The sequence below is a fragment of the Pagrus major genome, chromosome 1 (genome assembly GCF_040436345.1).
Source record: "Pagrus major chromosome 1, Pma_NU_1.0".
Classification (NCBI taxonomy): domain Eukaryota; kingdom Metazoa; phylum Chordata; class Actinopteri; order Spariformes; family Sparidae; genus Pagrus; species Pagrus major.
This window is the reverse complement of record NC_133215.1, coordinates 28,523,371-28,548,551: the sequence shown is the minus strand read 5'-3', so window position 1 is coordinate 28,548,551 and position 25,181 is coordinate 28,523,371. Positions and strand designations below refer to the sequence as shown.

The 25,181-nt window shown below is 41.6% G+C and overlaps 1 protein-coding gene across 2 annotated transcripts in view; it reads right to left on the bottom strand.

Moving 5' to 3' along the window:
* The window catches only part of grk4 (G protein-coupled receptor kinase 4), a 41,442-nt gene that overhangs the window by 13,031 nt on the left and 3,230 nt on the right, over positions 1-25,181 (bottom strand). For both annotated transcript variants that reach the window (XM_073473464.1, XM_073473473.1), the window contains exons 2-6: positions 14,209-14,304; positions 8,975-9,087; positions 7,801-7,878; positions 6,797-6,897; positions 666-758 (exon numbers count right to left, since the gene is read on the bottom strand). In XM_073473464.1, coding sequence (XP_073329565.1) covers positions 666-758; positions 6,797-6,897; positions 7,801-7,878; positions 8,975-9,087; positions 14,209-14,304 — 481 coding nt within the window. The remainder of the gene's footprint in view (positions 1-665; positions 759-6,796; positions 6,898-7,800; positions 7,879-8,974; positions 9,088-14,208; positions 14,305-25,181) is intronic.

The following is a 25,181-nucleotide window of genomic DNA, read 5'->3' as shown; positions in this document are numbered from 1 at the left end:
GTTACATACATATTAACTTCAACATACAAGTTTTCAAAACATGACGTAATGAGTTTTGTTTGTAGTCAGCACCTACATAACATCTGACAAATTGTTACAGACCTGGGATTTATATTTATGACAGTGATAGAAAATGTGGGGGGTGCCAAATTGCACAATATGCCAATTTCTACATAATGTTACTTAACTTTAAATTTACTATTTATCAATGATGATTATTATCATCAGTGTGCAAGTTTTGAATTTAAGCTTGTTGGGTTTAGTTTATTTACTATCCGTTTGTACACAGATATGGTAGTACTAATAACAGTCCAAAATGATGTGAAATTGCCTTTTTTCTTGAAGGGGTACCTCTGAACCACCTGCCACATACATGCACCTAAGTCTCTCAAACTTTTTTCTTTGTTGTAAGCATTTCTTCTGCCATTTATTAACATTAGGTTATCCTGATCCTTTGTTTAACTATATTCATTGATAATTAATTATCTGTAGTTTCTCTCCTGTAGAGATAATGATCCATCCAAAAAAACCCTTGCTATTCTTAGAAAACAAAGAAGTGGAATGAATGTACTGTATATAAGATTGCAGGTGTCATTTCTATGTAAGACAAAGAGACGGTTTGCATGTCTGCTTCACTTAGTGTGTAATCTGCAGTGACTACCCACCTCTCCAACCATTTCCACTGCAGGAAGCGAGAGAAGTACATGGACTCCTGGTAGGAGGAAAATGGAGCTCCACTCAGATAATCACGAACTATTCTGTAGGGAGGGAGGGAGAAACAGGGTTGATGATCATTTAATAACAAGATAATAAAGATATAACAATGTAGAAAAAAACACAAGTGTATGCAAGATTTCTTGCCAAATCTTTCAGACAAACACACAGCTGGCCTGCGTTCCCAAGAGAATGCTTTTTAACCTTCACAATGACTACAAACACACACACACATCCTCTTTATCTGACTAACCCCTGAATCACACATGTGTGCATGTTTGTGTGGGTCTGTGTGTTTGCGTGTGTGTTTAGGCATCGCCGGCTGTGTTGCGTTTCAAAGCCGTTCTCAGTGGAAAGACTGAAAAAGCTGATACACCACCATGAAAAATGAAAAATGCCTTTGAACAGAGACATTCCACTCAACTCGACCAGGAAACAGGGGGATTTTGGGGGAAACCGGGTCTTTACTGAGCAAGAGAATGAGCGGAACATCTAACCTCACCTCACACATGAAATTCACGTGCGAGTCTCTCCGAATCTAAGCGATTATGTCATACATCCAGACATAATCACTGAAAAACCTGCTGTAAGCTGAAGGATTGAGAGAACCGACATCCTTGATGACACAAAAATAAAGTTCTTTGAGTAAAAGAGTGGGTCGTGAAAGGTCACAGGCTCACCGTCTCCTGACCATACATCAACAGTCACTCCTCTGAGAGTTGTAAGAACATGACTCTTTGACATGACCCTGCCAGCCTCTCTCATATTAGTGTCTTTTTTCACTGCTTTGACTACAGATGTTGTTTGACTTAAACAAAATGTCCTCTTTCACGCGGTCGTACCAAACATACATGAACTGAACTGTACTGAGGCAGGTTTACAGTTACTTCAAAGGCTTTGACAAAAAAATAATACAGGCTAGCAAAAATGTTGTGACTATTATAGCGCCTTGAAAATCTACTGTTGTTGCTGTCAGTGTTGTCGACAGACAACATATTTAAATGGAGCAAGGAATGTCAGAGGAAAACTTTGAGAATATCACACCACAGTGGTGGGTCCGACTCTTTATGGTCTGGATTTTGGCCCTTTTTTGGTATTTTCTATGCCAGAAAAATACCTCACACATCCATTTCATGAGCCAGGTGAAGAAGAGGGATGATTAAGTGACGAAACAAGTGATTCAGCACATTTCAGTGTAACAGAAATGTCTAGTTAAGATGCAACATGTGATATTAAGATTCAAAAGATTCCTAAGATTCCTGAAATCATAATACCACTTTTTGTGACAGATTTAAAGCCTTCAATAGTTAAATGAATTCTAAAAAAAAAAAGATATCAGGCCAAACGTTGACTGAAATATTGGTTTAGAAGAACAAAACAATATTATTAGTCTGGAATTTTGTTCAATTTATACTTATATTATATATTTATTACTTTATAAGTGTACATGTAAATGTGAGCTGTACTACAACTGAACCATGGCTGACAGGCTGTTGCTCTCCTACTGACCAATGTGATCAAACTCCAGCCTACAACACATGACTGCAAACCAAAGTTACAGCACACATCCCTCCTCCACCACCCAAATGTTGAAGAGATGCTCATATTTGGCCAGGAGATTTTCCTTGACCATATTTTAAAATTACTTCATCACTAAGGAGGATGAGGAAAGCTGCCTGTGGTTTGCAGCAGCCCTGGGGTGGCTGTTCTTGGCAAAAGGCTCGAGAGTAGCGAGTTTCCACAAGGGGAGCACCCTCGGCTGTGTAAAAGAAAACTGAATTATGTCATCGTGGGACCCAGTTGCCTTGTACATGAGCTGAACGTCCATCTATCATTCACAGAAAAAGTGCAGTGTCGTTACTATTTTATTAGTCTGTTCTCTGCCGATTCCTGAGTTCAAAGGGTTTGTATTAAAAGCATGTACATCAAAACTCAAAGTGGTGATGTGCCCTATAACCTCGACAGATAACATGCCATGTTTTCAATACAATGTTAATGACAGCACACATTTTTCCTAGTATCAAGTTCTGTCTCAAATCTTCCATCAAACCATTTCCTAAAAGACTTAAAGGACAAGTTCCTAGAAAATGAAAATTCAGTAATTATCTACTCACCCCCATGCAGATGAAAAGTCGCATGAAGTTTCATAGCCCACAAAACATTTCTGGAGCTTCACAGCAAAACAGCGTTTTTACAAGTCCCCATTGTAGATGGTGACTTGTTTTAAAATGTAAAAAACAAAAAAAAATATGGCTCTATACAGCTCGTCTGGTGCAATCCAAGTTTTCTGGAAGCCACAAAATCAAAATAATGTGAGAATATGTTGAGTTTTTTTTAACACCCTTTTTTAAGCTGAAATCTTCAGCTGCTATGCCAAAAGCATGAGCGCACAACCCAACTGAAGCATTTTGCACAAGCTCAACAGCATGTTCAGGCTGTAAATATTGTCTTTTTAAATCAATTTGGGATCTTGGGGCTTCCAGGGACTTGGAGAACGCTGGACGAGCCGTTTCGAGCCTCTTTATTGAGTTTCCCATCTACTTCAGTTGCTTAGGAGAATGCTACAATGCTGTTTTGCTGTGAAGCTCTGGAAATAATTTGTGGACTACAAATCCTCACCTGACTCCCCATCGAGCATGAGGGTGAGTAGATAAAGACTGAATTTTCTTTTTTTGGGTGAGCTAATCCTTTAAGTACTTTTCAGCTCAGACTGTCATCCATGTTCACTTATCAGAAAAGTGGTCCGGGACACTTTAAGAAAGGGGCTCCAGAAAGGCAGGAGCCTAGCCGTGCCTGGCTTGGAGTCGAGCCTCAGACAGACACCACTGGGAGTAGAAATAAACACAGCTACAATATGGCTTTTGTTACATGAAGGGAGAGGGAGAAGAAAAGAAAAAGGGGAGAAAGATCAGCACACAGACCGTTGTCAAGCCGGGTGAAAAACAAAACCCAATGATACACATGCATTGAAGGCCATGCTTTACTCTTGGTATGACATAACCCGTATGTTCCACTGCAGCACAAGAAAATCCATGAGTGAGCTAATGCATTTCTGCTAGTGGGTGTGTGGCTCTGCCAAAAGTCACGTTTCCACGTGCAGCACCACGCTTTCCTACAGGCTCTCCCTCCGAGAAGAAAAACTGAATAAGCCCCAGGGTCAGAATTACATATCGGAATAAGAAAATTAAAGAAAATAAAAATTCCACAAGGGAATATAAATAATAATGATAGTGGAAGAAGTGAAGACCGAACTTGAACAGGAATCCCATTCAAAAACATCTGAAGCGCTGTTGCTGCTTTCAGTAACACAAACACGTGCCTGTGTTGTTCTGTGTTTGTACACTCTGCTCTCCTTAACACTTTCTTTCCATTCCTCCACACTTTTCCTTTTGCTCTCCTTTGATTACTCTCTTTTCTAACTTATTTCTGCCAGCCTATCACTTCCTCACTCAGTTTGTTTTCAGTCCGGTCGGCAAGTTTGAATGGAGTGGATGCTGCTCTTCCCACAGCACAAAGTGTGCAACTTCATTTTATAATTCAGTGGCGTCTCACTTTCTCGCACTATTTCTCTGCCCTCTTCGGTGGCCCTTCGACTACTCAGAGGTGTTAAAATAGAGATACGTGTAGGAGGGAAGGAAACAGGGCCAACAGACCATGACCTGAGATGCCAAAGAGAGAAGACAGGTGTGTGTGTGTGTGTGTGTGTGTGTGTGTGTGTGTGTGTGTGTGTGTGTGTGTGTGTGTGTTGTGTTCATCTTAACCTCAACCACTGATGTTTTCCAGTTTCAGTCACATACAAGTCACCACCTTGCCCACCTCAAACTCCCCCTACCAGATTGTTTGCTTTCGTTCTCACACACACAGAAACCCCTTACCATGTTTGCACACTGCTCATTTTATCACCTTCCAAACTCTGAAGGAAACCGTAGCAACACACACAACAATGAAGAGACATTTTTAAGTTAATCAGACAAAATTAACAGACTGATGTCACACCCACATAACTACATTTCACTAAACTATCCATGCCCGGGAAACAAATTCATCACGCCGTCATTATCTGTCCTCCACAGCCAGTGACCAGCTTCTGAACCATATGTGATTATTGATTTTATAAATCCAACAGCTCTTGAACAGTTCTCTACATGTGTTTTGTCAAAACAGGAGCGCAGGCTGAGAACACAGCTGAGTATTTTCCCAACCATGATTCCCACTTCTCCTGAGTTCCTTCTAGCAGATTCCGGTATTCCCCCGAGGGAAGGCTCAAGTGAATCAGAGGCTGGACGCAGCATTTCCAACCCAGTCGGTCTTCCTGTGTGGCTAATATACAGGACTTCACAGCAACTCAGCTCCTGGCTCGACTGAGGAAACATGGGTCTGTTTTACTGAAGTCTACCGACTTGTAGAGGGATGGACTGTACTGTACTGTACCGTACACCATATTTATGCGTTATGCGGAGACCTATTTTGCTTTTTCCTTTTTTTCCCTTTCCTTCAGTGTGTTATATAGGTTCTTGTGCATGTGAAAGGTCTTGAAAGCTACAAAGACCAAGTCCATGACAACAGGAGCTCCTCTCTTCCAAAGAAAATACTGTTCCTGACGTTCCTGAAGCGCCTCATTGGTAGTCCCGCCTTTAATTCCATGACTTTTTGACATCACATATGTCACCTTGTCACACATTTGCATAATGTATGCCTATATTCACAGTAGAAGTGAAGCTAACTGGATGCTGAAAACACAACAGAGCCAACCGTTGACACTGTGAGCGGTGCTGGCCCAGGTTTGTGTGAGCTGACCAATCAGAGCAAGGTATTCGCGAGGGGGGCCTTAAAGAGAAAGGAGCTAAAAACAGAGCATCTCAGACAGCAGGATGAAATATGGGGCTGCTGCACTAGACAATATAAGAAAACTGATGATTTTTTTCAGCATAAAAACATGTACACCTATTCTAGTAGTAAACCAAAATAAAACTGTTAACCTGAAAATGAGCGTAATATGTCTCCTTTGACAAAATAAAATGTGTTGTGTAGCAGAGGACCTCGTTTTAATGTAATTTGCATATAATCTTCTGTAAAGTCACAAGATTGTAAACTGAGAGAAGCTACAACAACCAATTATATCTAACCAGAACTTCAGCCAACCAATCAGCACACAGTTCAGTTCAGCAATCAATAATATGACATCTAATAATGTAATAAATCAACACAAACGCATCAGAGTTAAACCCAAATGAGACAGGAAATGTGGAAATAAAATACAATATAATGCACTGACATACATACTAGTAATTATTATGTTTATCATTACCAAGGTAAATGTGACAACTTATCATGATATATATTCCAAAATATATCACTCAGCTGATGACGTGAGCAGCAGAATCTGTGACTGAGTTTAATTATTTGGCTAATACAAAGTTACGCTGAGGTGTGTGAATGTGTGTGTGAGCATGCAATGAGAAACACATTCAGGGTAATAGTCCCTGGTCTGTTTGCTTCTCCTGGCTCTTGGAGCAGGAAGCAGAAACACCTGCAAGAGTGTGTGTGTGTGTGTGTGTGTGTGTGTGTGTGTGTGTGTGTGTGTGTGTGTGTGTGTGTGTGTGTGTGTGTGTGTGTGAGAGTGAGAGAGAGAGAGAGAGAGAGAGAGGGAGAGAGGGAGAGAGAGTGTGTGTGTGTGTACGGGGAACACTGAGGTGGCTGTTGTTTTCATGCCAGCCATCCGGATGCTCTCTCTGCCCACTGCTCTTTTTCATTCGCCTCCACTGTGAGTGTGTTTGCAAGTCTGCGTGTGTGTCTTTGTGTGTGTAATACTGCGTCCAGGTGCCAGCTGCCTCATCATCACTAGTGACAGAGTGCACTGGTCCGCACAGTGTACAAACACACATGCACACACACGCTTTCTGAAGGAACAGGATTCTATTCACTTTGACGGCCAGACTCGATTAATTAATAAAAACAAATGCACACAGTCTGTACGCTTCAACCAAACAAGCACTTCATTAACAGACTGATCACAGCGAAGAGCTGCATGTCAGATCATCATCACAAAGAGTATAAAGAGGACCTGATAACCCAGACTTACTTGGTGCAGTCATTGAAGAGCTCCTTACACGGACTCTGCTCCAGCCTCTCCCGACACCCAGCCACCACATCCTGGGGTATGTCTGGCAGATGGGCTGCCGACTTGAGGGTCACAGAGAGAAAGACATAGGGTGAGACAAGCAGACAGTCAGGGACATAAACAAAGTGAGATGATGGTGTGATATGACTACAGTCTGTCTTGCCTAAGAAACGGATCAAAAGGTTATCATATAACCGGCTCTTCTATTGCTGTGTGTGAACGTGCACAGTCTGGCTGGTGGGGCATGACATCACGGCTGTGGTCACACCTCACCTGTTGGGTCCAGGTTCAAACAAACTGCAGTTTGTTTTTACAGTTTGGTCCAGTTCATGTAGGGTGGGGACAGTGTAATAGAGCACCAAGTTTAAAAATAAATGTCTTGTGGTGTAGTTGTGGTGAGAAGACAACAAGGGAAAACCACATGACTGTGTGATATGTAACACACCTATACATTTAAAAGCTAAACTCTATACTGTACATCCACCCAATCCATTTCCTCATACTCGCACTTTAGAATGACCTATTTCCTTCACTGCATTTTGAGTTGAGCGCCACTATTTTTTTAATGAGAAATTAAGTCTAGTTCGTCTCAACCAATACTGCTAATTAACCAACCAAGAGAACCAAAACAGAGATGTAAACACTGCTGATGCTGCTACAGATAGAGATGCACAGAGTACACAAGCCATCAATATCAAGGGGTTGTTACCCATCTTTGGATTACCACATTTTGAGACGGGGGTTGTAATTAAACAAAGCAATACAATGATACAGAGATCAAATATACAACAGTGTTTCAAAATGGCAATTGTATTGTAATAAAATCAGTCTGTTCAATGAGATGAACTGGAAAATTTACTGCAAGATGTACTTCTGCAAATGTGAGCAAATATTATCTTAATCTAATATCACAATCATTTCCTATGTCCACATTGGCCTGCTCTGTTATTAAGTCAGCGTCTTACCCCATTATTAAAGTATGTGTCTAAAACATTCAGTCCACAGTCCCTCCTCTTCTCGTCAGGAGCGAGCTGGTACATGGCCTGTCAGAGAAGAGCAGAAGTGTGAACAACCACAGCAGCGTAGGAAGCCATACTCATTCAGCCATCTTTAATATCGCTCCAAATAAGGTCAGAGAGAAAGAGATGGGCCCCAGACAGCAGAGAGGAGGGTTGGGACGGGGACAGGGGGGAGAGATATAGAGAAAGGGGTAGAGGGGTTAATGATGAACAAAAGCGAGGAAGAAATTAAAGCAGAAATGTAGGGCGAGTTTGGGATGGCAGACAAATAGAGATTGAGATTTTACTGGTGACACAACATCTCATCTTCAAGGCAGCAAACAGGCATCCATGTTCTTCTTCACGCTTTGTCCGTTACATCTGTCACCGACAAGGCCTCAGTTTTTACCCCTTCGCACCATCACAGATTGTGTTGTTAGTCAAATATTGCTGTAAGCAGGGGGAAGGTCTGGAGTTTGACTGGTTCAAGCCTTGTGTTTTGTTTGAAAACATGTTCAGCAGAAAGGAATGGTATAGAGCCGTGCGACTACACATCACAGCCAAGGCATGAAGTCCTCAGTGGGACTAGCAGTACACGTTACGCACTAAAATGCTGCTTTGCTTCATTTCTTGCATTTCTGTCAGTAAGTGTGAGTATGTGTCAATCCAAGCGCTTGTACCTACGTGCCTGTCGGCCTAAATTTAAAAGAACTAATGTAGGTTCTTATCAAAGAACCAGCATGATTCCCCCGTTTTTCTTTCTCACATACCTCCAGGGGCCAAGACACAAGCTCAGGCCTGTGTTTGCCTGCTCACCCAGGGGACCTGCCTCTGACGTGGGCTTGACCTCATGGAGGAGTGCAGGGAGAAGGGGAGGGGTCTGCTCTGACAGCCTGTCTAAGTCGCTAATCACCCTCGACGCCCACCCCATGCTACTGCCAAGAGCAGGCAAAGGACCAAGCACTGACTTTCCTCTCCTACTCTGTGCTCTGCGGGGCCTGATTCAGATCAGCCGTATGGAACAAATCCCAGAGAGTCAAATCAGGTAAGAGAGACTGAGACAGAGGGACAGACAGCGAGAAGAATGTTTACTATAGAACATCAGACAATAAGCAGAGTGAAGTTCCATTCAAAGTCTTACCACAGCATCCATAAACTCGATGCAGCGCTTCAGCTCTGGCCTGGTGTCACAGTACTGACGGAATAACAGCCGACCAATGGGCTGCTTCTCACATAGACTGGTGTAGTCCCTCTCTGAGAGCACAAGGGGAGAGGAGACAAGGGGGGAGACAGATGGAGAAAGGTCATTAAAATAGAAAAATACACTACACTTCAGTACACAAAAATACACTATAACAGTGATGTCAAACAGTCACAGGATGAGTCTTAAAAGTCTTTGAAGAAATAATGAAAAAAAAATTCTTCTACATAAATAATCTTTATGTTTGTTGATGAAGGTTCTCAGTCATCCAGGTCATGTTAATTCTAAGTGCTGTATTGTAGGCAACTGGACTTTCAGTTTCTTGAAGACGTTTCACCTCACATCCAAGAGGCTTCTTTAGTTCTTACTAACGCTGACTTTTCAAATTAAAATACTAAAACACATCAGAATGATTATTAATCATTTTAAAAGTTTGTGTCCTAAAAACTGTAATATTGCTTTCACAAAAATTACAAGCTACAGTCCTCAACCTCTACTAGCTAATGTTAGCCTCACACAGTATCCTCACAGTATTTTCTAGGAGTTTTTTTTTTTTTTTTTAAGCTGAAAAATGTGATTTTATATCCTTATTTAAAGCTAAATTAATACTTACAGCTGTACCCAACAGTAAATTTGTACAACTTGTTGTTCAAACCATCAAAAAACTAAGCTTTTCCCATAGCTTTTAATGGGAGCTGGAGTTGTGGATGCTAACAAAATAAGTTGTTTAATCATTGCAAAACAGACGAGGGCTAAACTTTTACTATCCATGACAATGAAAGATACTCTTGCAACTGAAAATGTATATATTAATGGTTATAATGATATTGATGATAATGATAAAAACCAAGACAGTTAAAAAAGCTAACGTAAGTAGAATAGAAGCAAGCCAAAACTTTGAATCTCATATGTATAGATGGCAAAATTACCAACTAAGACTAAAAACACAACACATTGCATGTCTCTGTCTGCTCAATGACTGTAAACTGTGTGTGTGTATGCGTCTCCTGTGCAGCTGGCCCCTGCCTATTAGGACTAATGGCGTCCATTTGAGTCATATTTCCTCTGGTACCAAATGAGGAAGAAGACCCAGGACGTTTTCCATCACTGGTTGACAGCACGGACACACACATACACAAGATAAACATACAAACAAAAATAGGCCACACACATTCATGTACACATGCACACTATGAATAGAGGAGGAAGGGGGGGGGGGGGGGGGGGGGAGGAGGAGGAGGAGGAGGAGGAGGAGGAGGAGGAGGGATGCATGGGATGAACATTTCTGAGTGGTGACAGCTACAGGACAACCTCCAACAGTAAATCAAATCTTCACAACAGCCCTCCCAGCTGCACTGTTTATTACACAGCATTCCCCTCCGCTCTGCAGCCCGGCGCTCCTCATTCAAACTCACCACTTATACGACCACAAAAACAAAGTTATCACTTTGGTGAGCAAACAGTGGAGTGTAGGGATATGATATTTTTATTGCTTCCCTTTCCACTGTGTGACTGCTGGGTTTTAAATCGGAAGAACAAAAGCCCTTTCAGAAAATCTCACGGAGAGATCTATAACTGTGTTGTGCTGTTGCACTAGCCTTCAGACATTGCCTTTCATCTTTGATCACCAAGTATGTAGACGCCTGCTTTGGTGTTTCCCTATCAGCTGTGTTCAGCTGTGAGCTGGAGCTGGGAAAGCCCCTCACAAAGGCAATGTTCAGGCATCTGTACAGCAAAAATGTTTATTTGCTCCTTTAGTCTGATTCACCTGGCCAGGTGAGAACAATGCCAATTGTGTTGTGTATGATGAAATAACTGCGCCACAATGACTACTTTTTCCGTTACATGCAAATAAATGTGTTGGCTGGACAGGTTATCGACACTCTGTTCAATAAAGAAGCTTCTTGTGAGTACACGTGACTTCTGTTTATGAGCTGGTTTGTTTGCAAATGGGCAGCGTGAACCTAAACAAACCAAATGCAACAAAGTCAATTTTTCCACTGTGGTTCCGTAGAAAATGAACTCAGTTTAGCTCTCTTAGTTTGAATCATTGGCGGCTGCTCATCAGCAACCAAAAAGCTGGTGATTACAGATTCTTCATTTCAGTCGACATTTTTTTCTCATGGGAATTTGGCTTATCACCTACATATCATTACATCAGCAGGTTTAAATACATTGCGATACAATGAGCCTCCTGATAAGGTTTCAGCGTCTTGCTTGAGAACAGGTTTTGCTGCAGTTTTATTCTAATTCTCATGTTTCCTGCGACTTCAGAGGCCATTAGAACTAACACACGGAACACAAATGGTCACGCTCTGAGGTGACACACACCAGTTTGCGTAACAACAATCACACAGTTACTATTGAGCAATGTTCTTGAAAGGATTTCAATGTGTTTAAGTAAATGACCTATTGAGCAACATATGTGACAGCAAAATGATCCATGTGTCTCCGGTTGGCAACAAGCATAATCTAAAATAATGAATGTAACTGAACCCTTTTTGTTCCGTTTGGCCACAGGTTTTAAACACACAACAAATAGGTGTTTATAAAAGGGGTAGAGGAGTGTCTCTGTACTCCGGACACACAAAAAACACAATCTATGGTCATTTTTTGTCCACTGTGGTGGGAGGCCTTAACTTGGTTTTTAAATAGAGGGGAGTTGTCTCAGCAGTTTGGTCCATACTGTGCTATTTTCTGTTATAGTTTGTTACGATTTAACGGTACGCAGAGGACTGGGACTTGGCAACAATCTTTAACCAGGGACACACAAATGATTTTAGTATCTATGTTTTCGTAACATAATGCTAAACAAGTCAAAGTTCTCAAAACACAGCATATTTCTGTAGGAACAACAACTACTGCAGAAGCTATTTGTGCCAAACTACTGAGAAAAATCGGTAAAATTAAGATAAATGTGCACTTTTTAAAATAAAACAGCAGAGTCTAGTGGCACCTAAATAAATACTTTAGTCCTGAGATGCTTGTCATTTTTGCAGCCTTAGTGAGTTGGAGTAACAACATTAACTACAGTAAAGTCCAAATGTCAAGATAGAAGAATGCTTAACCACATGTGTGTCTTTGCACATTCCTTCTCTTTATCTTGCCTATTTCTTGGATAAAGTTTACAGATTGATGGTTTTATGTTCACAGTCCACATTTGGGAACAGTATCCAGAGTTTTGCAGCTGAGCAAAGACCTGAAAAAACAAACAAAAAAAAAAAACAGTTTCTTTGGCCTGGCTCTGGGTCAGTGTGCAAGAGCATGTATGTGTGTCCAAGCCGATTCCAGGCTCTAAATCATTTAAATATGAGAGCGTCTGCCAGCATTCCACCAATGAAAAATTTCCTCTTTGCGTAAGAGAAGCCTCTCCTGTGTCCTGAAGGAAAACAACTCTGAAAGTAAGACGACAGAGAGAGAGACGGAGTAAGAACGTACACGACGGCAAGGTGTCACTGAAAAATGGGACAGGAAAATGAAAGGGCTGAAGGGAGAGCTGTGAGGCTTGACTAGCCTGGACTAGTAACTGTCTGTGCCAGTGAAGTAAGCTGCAATTACAACTTAATTAAAACTCCAATTTAGGCAGACACTGAGTGAGTTAGCGAGACAGTGAATGGTGCACAAGTTTAAGTATGTGCAATGAAGAGCCCACAGTGATCAAATGTAATGGGTGCACATGTCCTGTATGTATTGGATGGATATCAGAGGAGAGAAAAAGGGAAGGGGAGATAGAGGGGGGAGGAAGAGAGAGGGAGAGTGGCCTAAGGCTGGCAGACAAAGTGGCTGCAGCCCACATAATGTAATCTGTGCTTCCTAGAAGTACTGCACACTTGTCAAGGCTAAGGTCAAATGCCTGACATTATCAAGACACAACAAAGACACTGCTATCAGTCGCTATACTGTGTCCTTCTATCTGCTGCAGCTACACCGTGTGCGGGGCATGCGTGTGCATCTCTTCAAGCGGCGGTGTGTGTGTGTACGTACATGGACATACATGCCTACACGTCTGTGTGTTTAAGTAGGCAAAGGGGATTATTTTAATCCACCGCTCTGTGTGATAGGGAAATTACGCAATAGCGTCTACGTAATAGTGACGTATGTGACCCTCAACAGCTGCTGAATGTACGTGCACACATACACGCACATATACTGTAGCTGATTTTCAGAATCCTCTGCAAAGTTATAATTCAAATGACAATAGATATGCAAGACATGACGTGTGCATTTTTTTTTTTTTTCACACTTCAGGTGGCGTTCATGTGCTGTTTTTAGGCAGGCAAGTCATCACCGTTGACGACAGATGCATTCAAGTTTATGATAATTAGAACTGTGAGCAACAATTTCTTATATGAAGACAAAACGTCAAGGTACAAAATCAACGCGAGTAAGAGATTTCACTTTAGGGAGTTCATCTATATGTTTCACTCCCGACTTTTCTCTTACTCTCACCTGTCCTCCCATTGTAAAAGCCTCTCTCTTTCTCTTTGTTTCTGTTTTTCACTTGCTTTCACCATAACTCTCCTGTTCTGCCACTCTTATGTTGCTCTGAAGTGGTGGAAAGAGGGGAGAGAGATAGAGATAGAGATAGTGGGAGGGGGAGGCATGGAGACAGAATAGAGGGAGGGAGAGTATGTGGGGGAGGGTAGCACTGCAATCTCTGGCAGAGATAGCTGTGACGCACTATCACACACACACACACACACACACACACACACACACACACACACACACAGTGCTGTGGCATTCAGAGGACCAGGGGGGGATAGTGTAGCCTAGGAGTCTGTCTTCGTCTGGGCCACGAAGACAGAATCCTGTCCCTGTTTCAAGTCAAACCTGGATGTGGAGAACAGGAAGGAAGCAGGAGTGAAGACGTTTTGATTTGGTGTGTGAGCGACAGATAGTCTGTGAGACACACATGTGTTGTTAAGAGAGACTTTGAGATTAAGAAACGGCTGTTCAAATGGATTCCCTAAGTCAGACACACACACACACACACTTATAAACACACGGTTTCCTGTCCCCTGCCTGTAACTGCGGGTGGAGACGGGTAGAAACAGGAAGGAAGTCCAATCTGAACTTCCTCCCGCAGTCAGACCCACCCCAACGACACAGCATGGCATGTTATCTTTCTGCCTCACTCACACAAACACACAGGCACACTCCCAGTTTCTTACCGATAGTGCGGCGTAGCTCCTCACACTGGCTGATGTGGGGGAGTTTTAGCATCTCCTTCCATTTCTTGCTGCGACCGTTCCTCTTCCCTCCTCCACCTGAGACACACAGAGAGAGATTCAAATCAGCCCATCAATCAAGTCACTGTTGTTGTGCACGGAGTACTTAACCGCATCCATCCGTTGGCATTTTCAGCACATGAAGAGGAAGACATCCAGCAGAGTGCATGCGCGCGCAAGTGTGTTGACCTTGCAGTGACCAGAGGCAGGGACAGCTGGTTCATTTCACCAGTCGCCTCTATGCATCATGACAGAGCATGTGGTGAGGAATGTTGACAGCTTCAAAGATCATGGGGCATACACACATCACATCACACACACGCACAAAGTTGGCTCTTTCCCCAAAGCACTGTCAAACATTAACCAAACATAGCTTAGACATTTTATCAGTTATGTCATACACACACACACACACACAGTGGTTCTGGACACATCAAATGACCCTGATGTGAGGGGTGAACAATCTCTAGGCACAACAGCGCTATTCAGAGGACTGGGGTCACTCCATATATTTTACTGAAATGCTCATCCCAGGATCAGCAGGGGTGTGTGTGTGTGTGTGTGTGTGTGTGTGTGTGTGTGTGTGTGTGTGTGTTTGAAATAGTCTCATCAGGGGTGAACTGAGGTATTTTACTCCTTGAGGACAGACAGGGTAATGAACATGGAGTGGAGTGTTCTGAGAGATGCTGCTTTGATTAGCAAACTAGGAGCTTTACACACACACACACACACACACACACACAGTAGACATTTAAAGAGACAAGAGGAGAGCTTGACTAGTGTCAATGTGCATGTGTGTTGGTGCACTCATGATCAAAACTGATGATCATCATTTTTCTGGTAAAGACACAATAAACATTATCTGTAAGAAAAAGTGTGCTCGGAAGTTCAAACAAGAAGGATCCAAGGCAGTCTTCTGTCGAAAAGGGTTAAAAGCCTTAACTGAGATGGTTATTTCATACTGTAATTCCTAAAAACTCACTAACTTTAATTCCTTTGGGGGGGGTTTAAAACTATTTCACACTATTTAACATTAGGCTCTGGAAGTTTTATAATTATTAAATCACTTTGGACTAAATAATTAATTAAAAAGATAACAATATTAAACTTAAAGTTGCTATATATAATTTGGCTGTTTTACATTTTTCAAAAACTCAATCTGAAACCAATATAGGGGACATAAAGTGCCAAATGGCACAATGCAACACCTTTGATGGAGCTGTCAACTCTTACCATCATGTAAGAATATTTATGAATGTTACCATGCCATCCCTTTCCATTGCTTTTATCTGATTTGCTGCACTGCTAACAGTAAGTATAAGCAGTTATTTTATGTCCGATATGAACAAAATAAAAAGTATTTTCTACAAACCCCATTTTCAAAATCAAAAGTTCAATATTGCACTTAATAGTGTAGTAGTTTTTGATTTGTAATACGTTTCAAGGCAAACCTATGATTTAATTTACAGATTGTCTGATCAAAGTAAGGTGTCTTGCGATTCCAATTTATGCTGACAAAATTATCATTCACATTCATACCAATATCTTAATTCAATTTGAAAGTAATGAATACAAAGCATTCAAAGCCAATCTTTGGTATTCAGTTGATGTCAAAGCTACATATTTCCCTTTTAAAATAACACAGGGCATCTATTCTTTCTGGTTTCTATCATTACAAAAAAGTATAATTTGTAAATCAAAAGGTAAAAATACATTAAAAAAGGTATATTATAATGCAGCCAGAATTTGAAGGTAGCTCCAAAATCATTGCAAGCAGCATGTCACCAGAGTAAACAACAACTGCTGCTTTTTGCTAGCTCCGCTGTAGCGGGCTACCGCTAGCTATTTAGCTCATGGCTCACTTAGTTGGTGCACCAGCAGACCTAGAGTTCTGGATCACAAAGGGAGTCGCCACAAGCGACGGAGCCCAGCTCAACTGGATTTGGCTGGGGCTAGCTGGTTAGCATGCTAACTACAGTGTCTACTGCAACACAGCACATAGACACGGCATACACGTTGTTTCTTCACAGTTAGTTTTTTGAATGTTTTAAACTATAGACCTACAAATTGCTCCTTTAAAATGAACACAATAGACAGGAAGTTGACCTCTTCAGTAGTCGTGATTTTTTTTTCGGTTTGCAGAAAAATTATTGAGGGACACACCTGCTGCAGGCACACACCTGGTTTCAAAGTCAGTAGATTTAAACCCTCACCCTTCATCCCATCACTTCAATTCCATGTTTTAAAACACTGAGTAAATAAACTCAAGTGAATTATGTAGACTGTGACAGCTTGAGGATGACAGGGAGGGAAATCCTCTGCCCCCAAGTTCACGAGACACCGGCTGGTCCGGCAGTGACATGTGACAGCTGCAACATTAACGCATACAGCAGGTCACTATGGTCAAACACCTGCAAAACACCAACACACACAAACATACTGTCTGTACTGTACAGTGTGCATGCTCTCAGCTCTGCAAAAACATCCCCATTCCACTTCATCTGCAACACGTCACTTTTGTTACACAATCATACTTTGTAGTCTTGTCCCGTGAACAATAACAACCAAAAACACACTTACAAGTCATATAACAGCACTACAAGCTGTCATCATTTATTTAAACAAGCAGTAATAACACACACATTCAAGACGGGGATAAATCTCTTTACTTTGTCACATGGCTTGAAAGGAGAGTTACATGTTGATGTTTACCAAGCTAAGAAGATCCCACAGCTCTCGGGTTGTACATGTTGACAGGCATGTTGACAGGCATGTTGATAGACCTGTTGTAGAGCTGCAGGGCGCACACTGATATGGACGGACAAGCCCATGCACAAAAATGTACTCTCTCCATTGCAGGAAAAGGAAAAAATGAAAATAAAAGGAAGAGCAGGAAAGACTAATGTTGGAGTTAAAAGTTGGATAGGCTATCATACACACTGTCTGATGATAACCAGTTGCACCTGGCTGGTTATTTTGCAGGAGAAATCCTTGCACACACACTCGAGCCAAAAACACAGAATGATTGATGAACAAAGTCAAACCAGCTCAACAAAAAGTAACAAATTGTCAGAGATTTACTTTATCCCTGTAAGACGCTGATATTGTTAGAGGGAAATTTTGAGTGTTGAGACATGAAGCACTAATAAGAAATCAAAATGGCAATGCTGGTATACTTTTCAAAGGACACAAGGGTGAGAAATGTCACCTAATCTTACGGAAAGAGGGAAACAGACAAAGAATGTGACATGAAAAGAAAGACAGGGATTTTAATAGCAAGCTACGGAAGAGCGTGCACGTATGCACGTGCCTGTCAGAGCTGGCTGGGCCACCCCACCCTGTTTAATGTCACTCTGACGTCAAAGCCATGTGTGCAGGCCCTTAATGCAGACAGGATGGAGCAAGTATTTATTTAACTTTGGTTCTCCCCTCCGAGAGAACGGGGCCCTCCATAAACACCGACTTCAGAGCAGTTTCGCTCATTCATAGCCGAGCTGCGGCCAGCGCTGAGATCATCGCGCAGGATCTCGAGACAGGCCTGCGCATGTGCCACTGTGACAAGATTCAAAAGCTGGAACATGTTGAAAAAGACTTGAATCTTGTGACGCGTGTGCTCGACTACAAGGATGCACATTCCTTTTCCTGAAAAGATCTGAAGACAGTGGGGTCATCCTGGTCACGCAACAGTCCAAAACGTGTACCAGCGACTGGCCGACATTACCTCACATCATCCCTGTTTATCTACCTCCACATGTTTCCTGTCGCTCTCTGTAGTGAACTATCTAACAAAAGCAAAATACCACAAAAAGTGCCATAAAAGAAACTGGCAGACAGCTCTGGCCACAAATGAATGGATGACCAAACACCACACTCGGCCCCTTTAAAACAACTGAAGCTAGCTAAAGTTGTCGTCTTCCTCATTGTTAAAATCCAACAGTCTGTTATTTCTTTAAGGAGACACTTAATGCCAAGTGGCATCAATGCAACACATCTGATGGAGCATTTCTGTCTTATTACAACATATCAAAAAGCCCCCTGGCGATCACCATCCATCACTTTTATCTAACTTGGAGCACATTTTACAGTTGGGATCGTGACAGCAACAGCATTGTCATTTACTTTGTGTCTGAGGTGAATTTTGGTATGTTCCTTTCATTTTCAAGTCTGACCGGTTTAACGTATCATAGGGGAGTATGGAAAACGAAGACAAAGAGAGGGAGTAAACCGTTTTCATGCAGAGTTTGTTTGTCTACGTCTGTCCATGCATTAATGGATGTACACTCTCTTCTGTCCCTCTTTCCTCCCCTGTGATCGGTTGCAGATTTCACATGCTCTTAATGGGCCAACACCATCCCAAATATGCTCCTCTCCCCGTCTTCCCATTCCTCTCTCATCTCAAGAAGGAGCCAGACTGGAGGTAACACAGTAGACTGTGGAAGTAGGGCGAGATGTTAACCCTGCCTCACCATTTGAGAGTTCATGCAGCTATCCTAAATTTAAACTGGAGTTGTTATTTTTTTAAGAAGCCAGTTCAAATAGAGCTCATAACTTATTTTGCATCCAAAAGTTAATGTGGACTTAAAGATAGAATTGACAGAGGAAACTTCTGTGTCAATATTAGCCCATTAAAGATATACCAGCAAACAGATTGGTTTACAAGTCACAAGAATACGCAACACAGAAACATTAAATGTACTGTATGTTTGAGGTGATTACATAGTTTACATAGTTTGAGAAGCCAATTTCTAACTGTAAAATCTTTCACACATACATGGTAATGACTAGGAATAAATTCTTATAAAAAATGCATGCGTTATGCAGTTATGAGACGGTGGCATATGACATGGATTTTGCAATACTAAAATGTTTTAGCGTATTAAAAGTCCTGCGCGTTTTTGTGGGTGCAATAACATACAGCTAGAGGGCCATCCGTGTACTTATAGATCTGCAGTAACACCCAGTAACTACCGTTTTCCCTGCTAATGCTGGTGTTGGTAACACAAACATGTGGAAGATAAAAACGAAGCACCCCAATTTCTCTGCTGTCTGCTCTGAAAGAACCAACCCAAGTGTCTTCAACTACTCCCACCAACCGAGGAAGTGAATACACAGTAGATTATCTTTATTTTTGATGCAAATGTCCCCACAACAACTGGAAAACTCTTTTATGTTTGCGTAACCATTTTACTTGGGATTGCTTTTTCAACGAGGGCCAGCAACATAAAAAGCAGGACTCGCTTCAAAACTCAACCTCAAGGATGCAGCGTTACAAAGTTCAAATTTGGAAGCTGTAAATTTGGCCATTTTTTATGTTGCTTTACTGTTTACTTTGCAGGTTGGCCTGTTGAACTTGACATAAGCACAATCTGTAGCTAATGTGGCTAGTGTCTATTATAACACCAAATTGTATGGACGTAGTAGTAGGGTAGATCGCCACCCCTAAAGTGTCTTGTTTTGACATTCAGTTAACCTTTACATGAGATAAAGAGAAAAGCAGCAACTCCTTGCACTTGAAAAGTGACTTAAAATTAAAGTAGTTTTTTTTTCTAGCTCAGCCAGAAATGGTTCCAGCTTCACAATGTGAACATTTTCTGGTTCTCACACTTCTGCATGATAATAAACTGAATGGGATTTGGACTGATGGTCAAACAATACAAAACATTTTTAAAAGGCACCACGATTATGATCATGATTGACAATTAACCAATTAATAGAGAGAAGGATCATCAGTTATAACCCTTAATTACTATGTAGATATTCTTCAAAGTGAGACATTACAATCTACTCTGTTTTAATTGAGAAAACAAAGTGGTATATGGGGCATATATACGAATATATGAAGCTATTATTTGCTCCCACAATCAATGAATACAGTCGAAAATGAAAGAACTGGTGAGAGGATAAAGAAAAACTTGGAAGGGGAAACAGCATCACTGGCAACTTCCTCTGCTGTGATTCCCAGCTTTTTCAGATGTTACTGTGAAACACAGAGCCGTGCGGCGCTGCTGTCTTCGCAATCCGTCTTTATTTTGCATCGCCATATGGGAGAAGCCACTCGCCCATCTGATGAACACATGTCACATGCTGACACTCAGAATAACAGCCACAAGGCCAGAAAATCCAGCTCGTCTGTGACAGTGACAGACCGACGGCGGCAGCAAGCAGCTAGTATTTACATCTTCACACGATGTGCCTCTCGCAGTTTGGCTAGGGCCCTATAATCAGTACAAGAAGGTTTAACTCCTTGAACGGACATCAAAAATGCAGCATGGGGGTCAAAGATCAGGGTCAGTGTGCACTTAAAAAAAATCCTCTGGGCTTAAAATGAAGAGAGAAGTTAAAGAAAAACAAGGGAGAAAATGTCAATATCCAAACATGCTGTGAAGTAACTCCACTACATTTTGGCACCGAAAGCTTTTTTCCTACCTTTCAAAACACTGATAACACTGTTTACCAAGATATTTTTGGCCATAGAAATCGTACCCTAAATATTTGGTACCAGCTCACACCTTGTCAAATCTGACCCCCACCCTGCCGCAGTAGCACAGGTGGAGGTTTGGATCGGACGGCCTTCAGTGCCTTCCCAAAAAACATGACTTAAATGGTAGGAAACGAGAGAGGGTCACGCTCAGTTTAGGCCCATTGTAACAAGAGCATGCACATGGGCACAATGGAGGCCTGGTCATGATAAATGAATGGCCGGTTGCTTTCCCAGTCACTCTCCCGTACAGTGTGCGATTGGCTGGAGTAGCCCCTGATAAGGAAAACATTAGCTGCGAGTATCTGTGTTGCCTATTCAAAGCAAAGGCCCAGTGTTTGCATAAGGTAATCCGTCTGTATACTCGCACTGAAAGACACACATCAGCTGAGAGAGGGAGGAAAAAAAGAGAAACATGTGAACATCAGGCAGCACTCACCTCTATCACATGCCCCCTTCCCTTTTTCCTCTGACTCCAGCCTCTTCCTCCCCTCCCCCATATAAACAGTTTTCTTCTCTTGTTATGCCTTCGTTAATTCTTTATGGCCAGACCTTCCTCTCCCCCTCCACATGGCCCTGAGAGAAGGCCTGGGTCACGTGTAATAATCTGAACAACATTACAACATCAGAGTGAATTCCAGGACATGACAACAAACGGCAAAGCAGCAAAAAAAAAAAGGGGGGGGGGGGCTACACGAGGTAGGACATGCCATTATTCACATGAGCAGAGAAGAGACACACACATACACACACGTCCACGCGCTGCACACAAACATGCCATCTCGCTCATTCCAGCAGCACGCTGTGGTGTTTTGCAAGACCTTTCCTTCCTCCTTCCCATCTCTCTGCATTCAAGATATTCCATTAAATCGAGCCGAGACGTGCTTGAAAACTGACCCTTGTTTTCACAGTGTCTTGAGGGGAGGGAGGGAGGGAAGGACAGCGCAGGAACATGGTGAGACTAAACTTGAGACAGACGCGCAGAGTTCTAGTGCGTAAGAGGACAAACTGAAAGGTCAATCATCATATATGTTATCTCCAGCTGTCTCTCAGATGAAGGGCCCACTGACTTATTTCACGGCCACGCTGAAAGAGCAGGAACACACACAAAAACACCTCTGAGTCCTTGGGTGTGGAACACATGTTACTCCTTGAAGATTATCTCTGATAGGACAACACCTTCAAGGTATATGAAGGCAGGAACGATATAAAATGTAATCAAGGGAAGACACCAAAAAGTTTTAAAAAGGCAAACTGATAAAGTGTGAAGGACCTTTGGCATTTAATACACTTGTCCAAGGACTTAGCCAGACCTCTAAAATCTCTTTTTAGAAAAAAAAATCTTTATTTGAACTGTAAGAACTTGTAAATATACTCAGTCGTACACATTGTTACGATCAGACTGACAGCTGGGTTCTCATTGAAAGAACACCAGTTTAACATTTTTTAAGGCAGCGGGAACAACGTCCCTATGATGTTCACAAAGTACCTGAAAAAGTGCCTGTTCATGCTTAGTCAGCTTGCCAAGAAACTGTGCTAATGAACATCCCAGTAGCCACCCAGCTAAGTGTCGCTACTAGTGCCTGTGTACGCAACACACTGCGTCTCGTTCTCCGCACAACCCATTTGTGGGTGTAATAACTGTAAAATGGATCCCACATCAAGGGACAGTCACAAAGCAATGTGTTTTATGAGGCTCAGCTGGAGGAAACACCCCAGAGTGATGACAACAAGTGTTAGCCCAGCTATGACCACAAAACTAATAAAGCTACACTGGCTAACGTCACAGGAAAACCCTCACAAGTCGTCTGAGAGGACCTGCTGCAGGCCTACAGTCTGAAGGGTGGTGGAGAGGGGGCAGAGAGAGGTTAGTGACACCAACAGCAGAGGTATATATCCAGTTACATCTGTAATGTTCTATGATGAAAAAATTTCAAAGTGTCTTGCTTGTAAGGTGGAAATGAGTTACATAAACAGGATTAAAGTCTCTTCAGTTAGCACCGGACTGTCCACATTCCTTCCTTTTTATGAAGACAGGAGGAATGATGAAAGAAACACAGCAGACACAGATTTGGAGAAATCTGATTCCAGGAAGAGAGCGAAGAGGGAAGAGGCAAAATGCTTCTATGTTCAGCCACTCTGTACGTTTGAATATGAAAATATGGGTTGAAATGAAATATGTGGTGAACATCGTATGTTCTTGTTCCTCCTGCATAAAAGTTGGCCTTAAAGAGACACTCAGCTGCACGACTTATGGATATCTCCATTGCATCTTAGCAAAGACGTACTTTTTTTATTAACAAAGTTAGTATCTGTCAGTGACGGCTGTAAAACAATGAAACACCAGTTTATTTTGCTGAATAGTTGACCATTTTTAATGAATTTGAAAAATCTTGATTTCATCCCACAACACTTTTGTCACAATGGTGAACTTTTGTATAGCGCATGTTCCTTATACACAAATGTAGAAAACTTAAAGAAATATCAATACTTGACTAGTACAGATACAATAAAGCTTAACTGGCTAAACTAAGGAAACGTGCGCAGTCATCAGGTTTTGATTTCCCCCTTATATATACTTCGAGCAGAGGCCAGGTTCTTCAGTGACAGTAAACCACAATAGAGCAGAATACATTGCAGACATCGAACACTTTGCGTTTTAAGAAGGGTTGCAACATTATGAGGTTTTCCATTTCATAAAATATCATGGTTTAACGGTATCACGGTAGAGCATTATTTTGACTCTTGTCATCAGTTACAGTAACGTTTAAAGGAATGAAAGCAGAAGGGTTTTTTGGTTGAAAAAATGCTTTAATAGAATTTGACCAAATATTATGTCCTAACAGACATGGATCTTGATATAAATTTGAAATATAATAGCTTGTTTTAATAGTACCGTGTGCCTTAAAATCTGTTTACCACTGAAATCCTAATTTTAACTAAGGGGTGCAAAATTTATCAGATATTGTAATGCTGGTGTTGTTCCTGGAACATCATAATTAATGTTGCTCCAGGACCGTCACTGCAACTGACCAAAGAGCGACAAAGTCCATATTAGGAGTAGGTTGTGACGGATGAATGGGTTAAGCACGGGGCTTTCACCACAGGAGCAGGGTTATTGTCCTGGGAGGAACTGACTGTTATATTGTTGACTTATTATTTTCAGTTTTGTTTTTTCTATTTCAAGTTTTCTGTTGTAGTGTGATTCGGTTAAAACAACAACAACTAGGCCTACTTAGTTAGGTTTAGGAAAAGATCGTGTTTTAGGTTAAAATAAACCCTTTCACAATGTGTTAGAAAGGATAACTTCTTCTGTGTGCTTATCTTTCCGATTAAACTATGACACCAAAGAAGTGTGATTGGTCAGTTGCAATGATGGTCCTGGAGCAACATTAATTTTGATGTTAGATGTAGGAACAACACCAACACGGTGATATCAGATCATGCAGGGTGCAGCAACTCTCCTCAACTGGAGAAGCTCTCTCTGTCGTGCTCCAACAATGCATGCACCCACCACTGCTCTCTGCAACCACTATATTTATAACTCACAGCTGAATGCAACAAGTAAACACTGGCTCTCAGAAGGCATTCTGGGAAATGTAGTCAACCTCAGATATCATATTTCATTAATCAGTGTAAACAACTGACCTGATTTCATTGGTATGTCGAATTTAAGAATCATCCCAGTGCTCTAGGGCAGTAGAATAAAAAACTACAAGACCCAGATTGTCCTCTTGACTATGTGGTACATTTTTACTCAAAACAAAGCAGTGTGAGAACTAATGCTTTGATAGTTTCAGGCATTATATTTCAGCAAATCATGTAGTACAAACATGTTTTACAAAAGCCTCAATGTCAAGTTAAAAAAATACAACATACATCTGTCAAGCCTGATCAGAGAAAAAAACTGCAACAGTTTCACAAAATATGTAATATAACATCTGACGATGTCAGAGAATACTGGGGTGGATTTTTCTTGAAGAAAAGTACAACTTCAGCAAGTGTTTACGGTGTGATGGTTGAGATTAGGGTTTGCATCTGTTGACTTTTCAGGTCTGATAGAGGAAAATATGTCACATATTAAGTCTTCAGGAGCTATTCAGTGCAGCTTACCTCCTAATTGAGATACAAGTGTATATTCAACTACAAGTGACTTATCAGTTTGTATCAACTATTCCTTCCCATTTTATACAAACCGTCATGTTATGTGAAAATTGATCAAAAGGACTCTTCAATTTGGTTATTAAAGAGCTCTGACACATTCATGTAATGTTACAGCCGAAGAGTAAACATTATTTTTCTCCACAGACTTCACACCGCCATCTGTTCCGCTATGATAGGGTGCTCTGCCAACTCAGGTGCTGCACAGTATTGTAAACAGTGCAGTCTGCGGGACAAACTACGATAACACTGTTTCTAAATTATCTCAAGTGCTTTT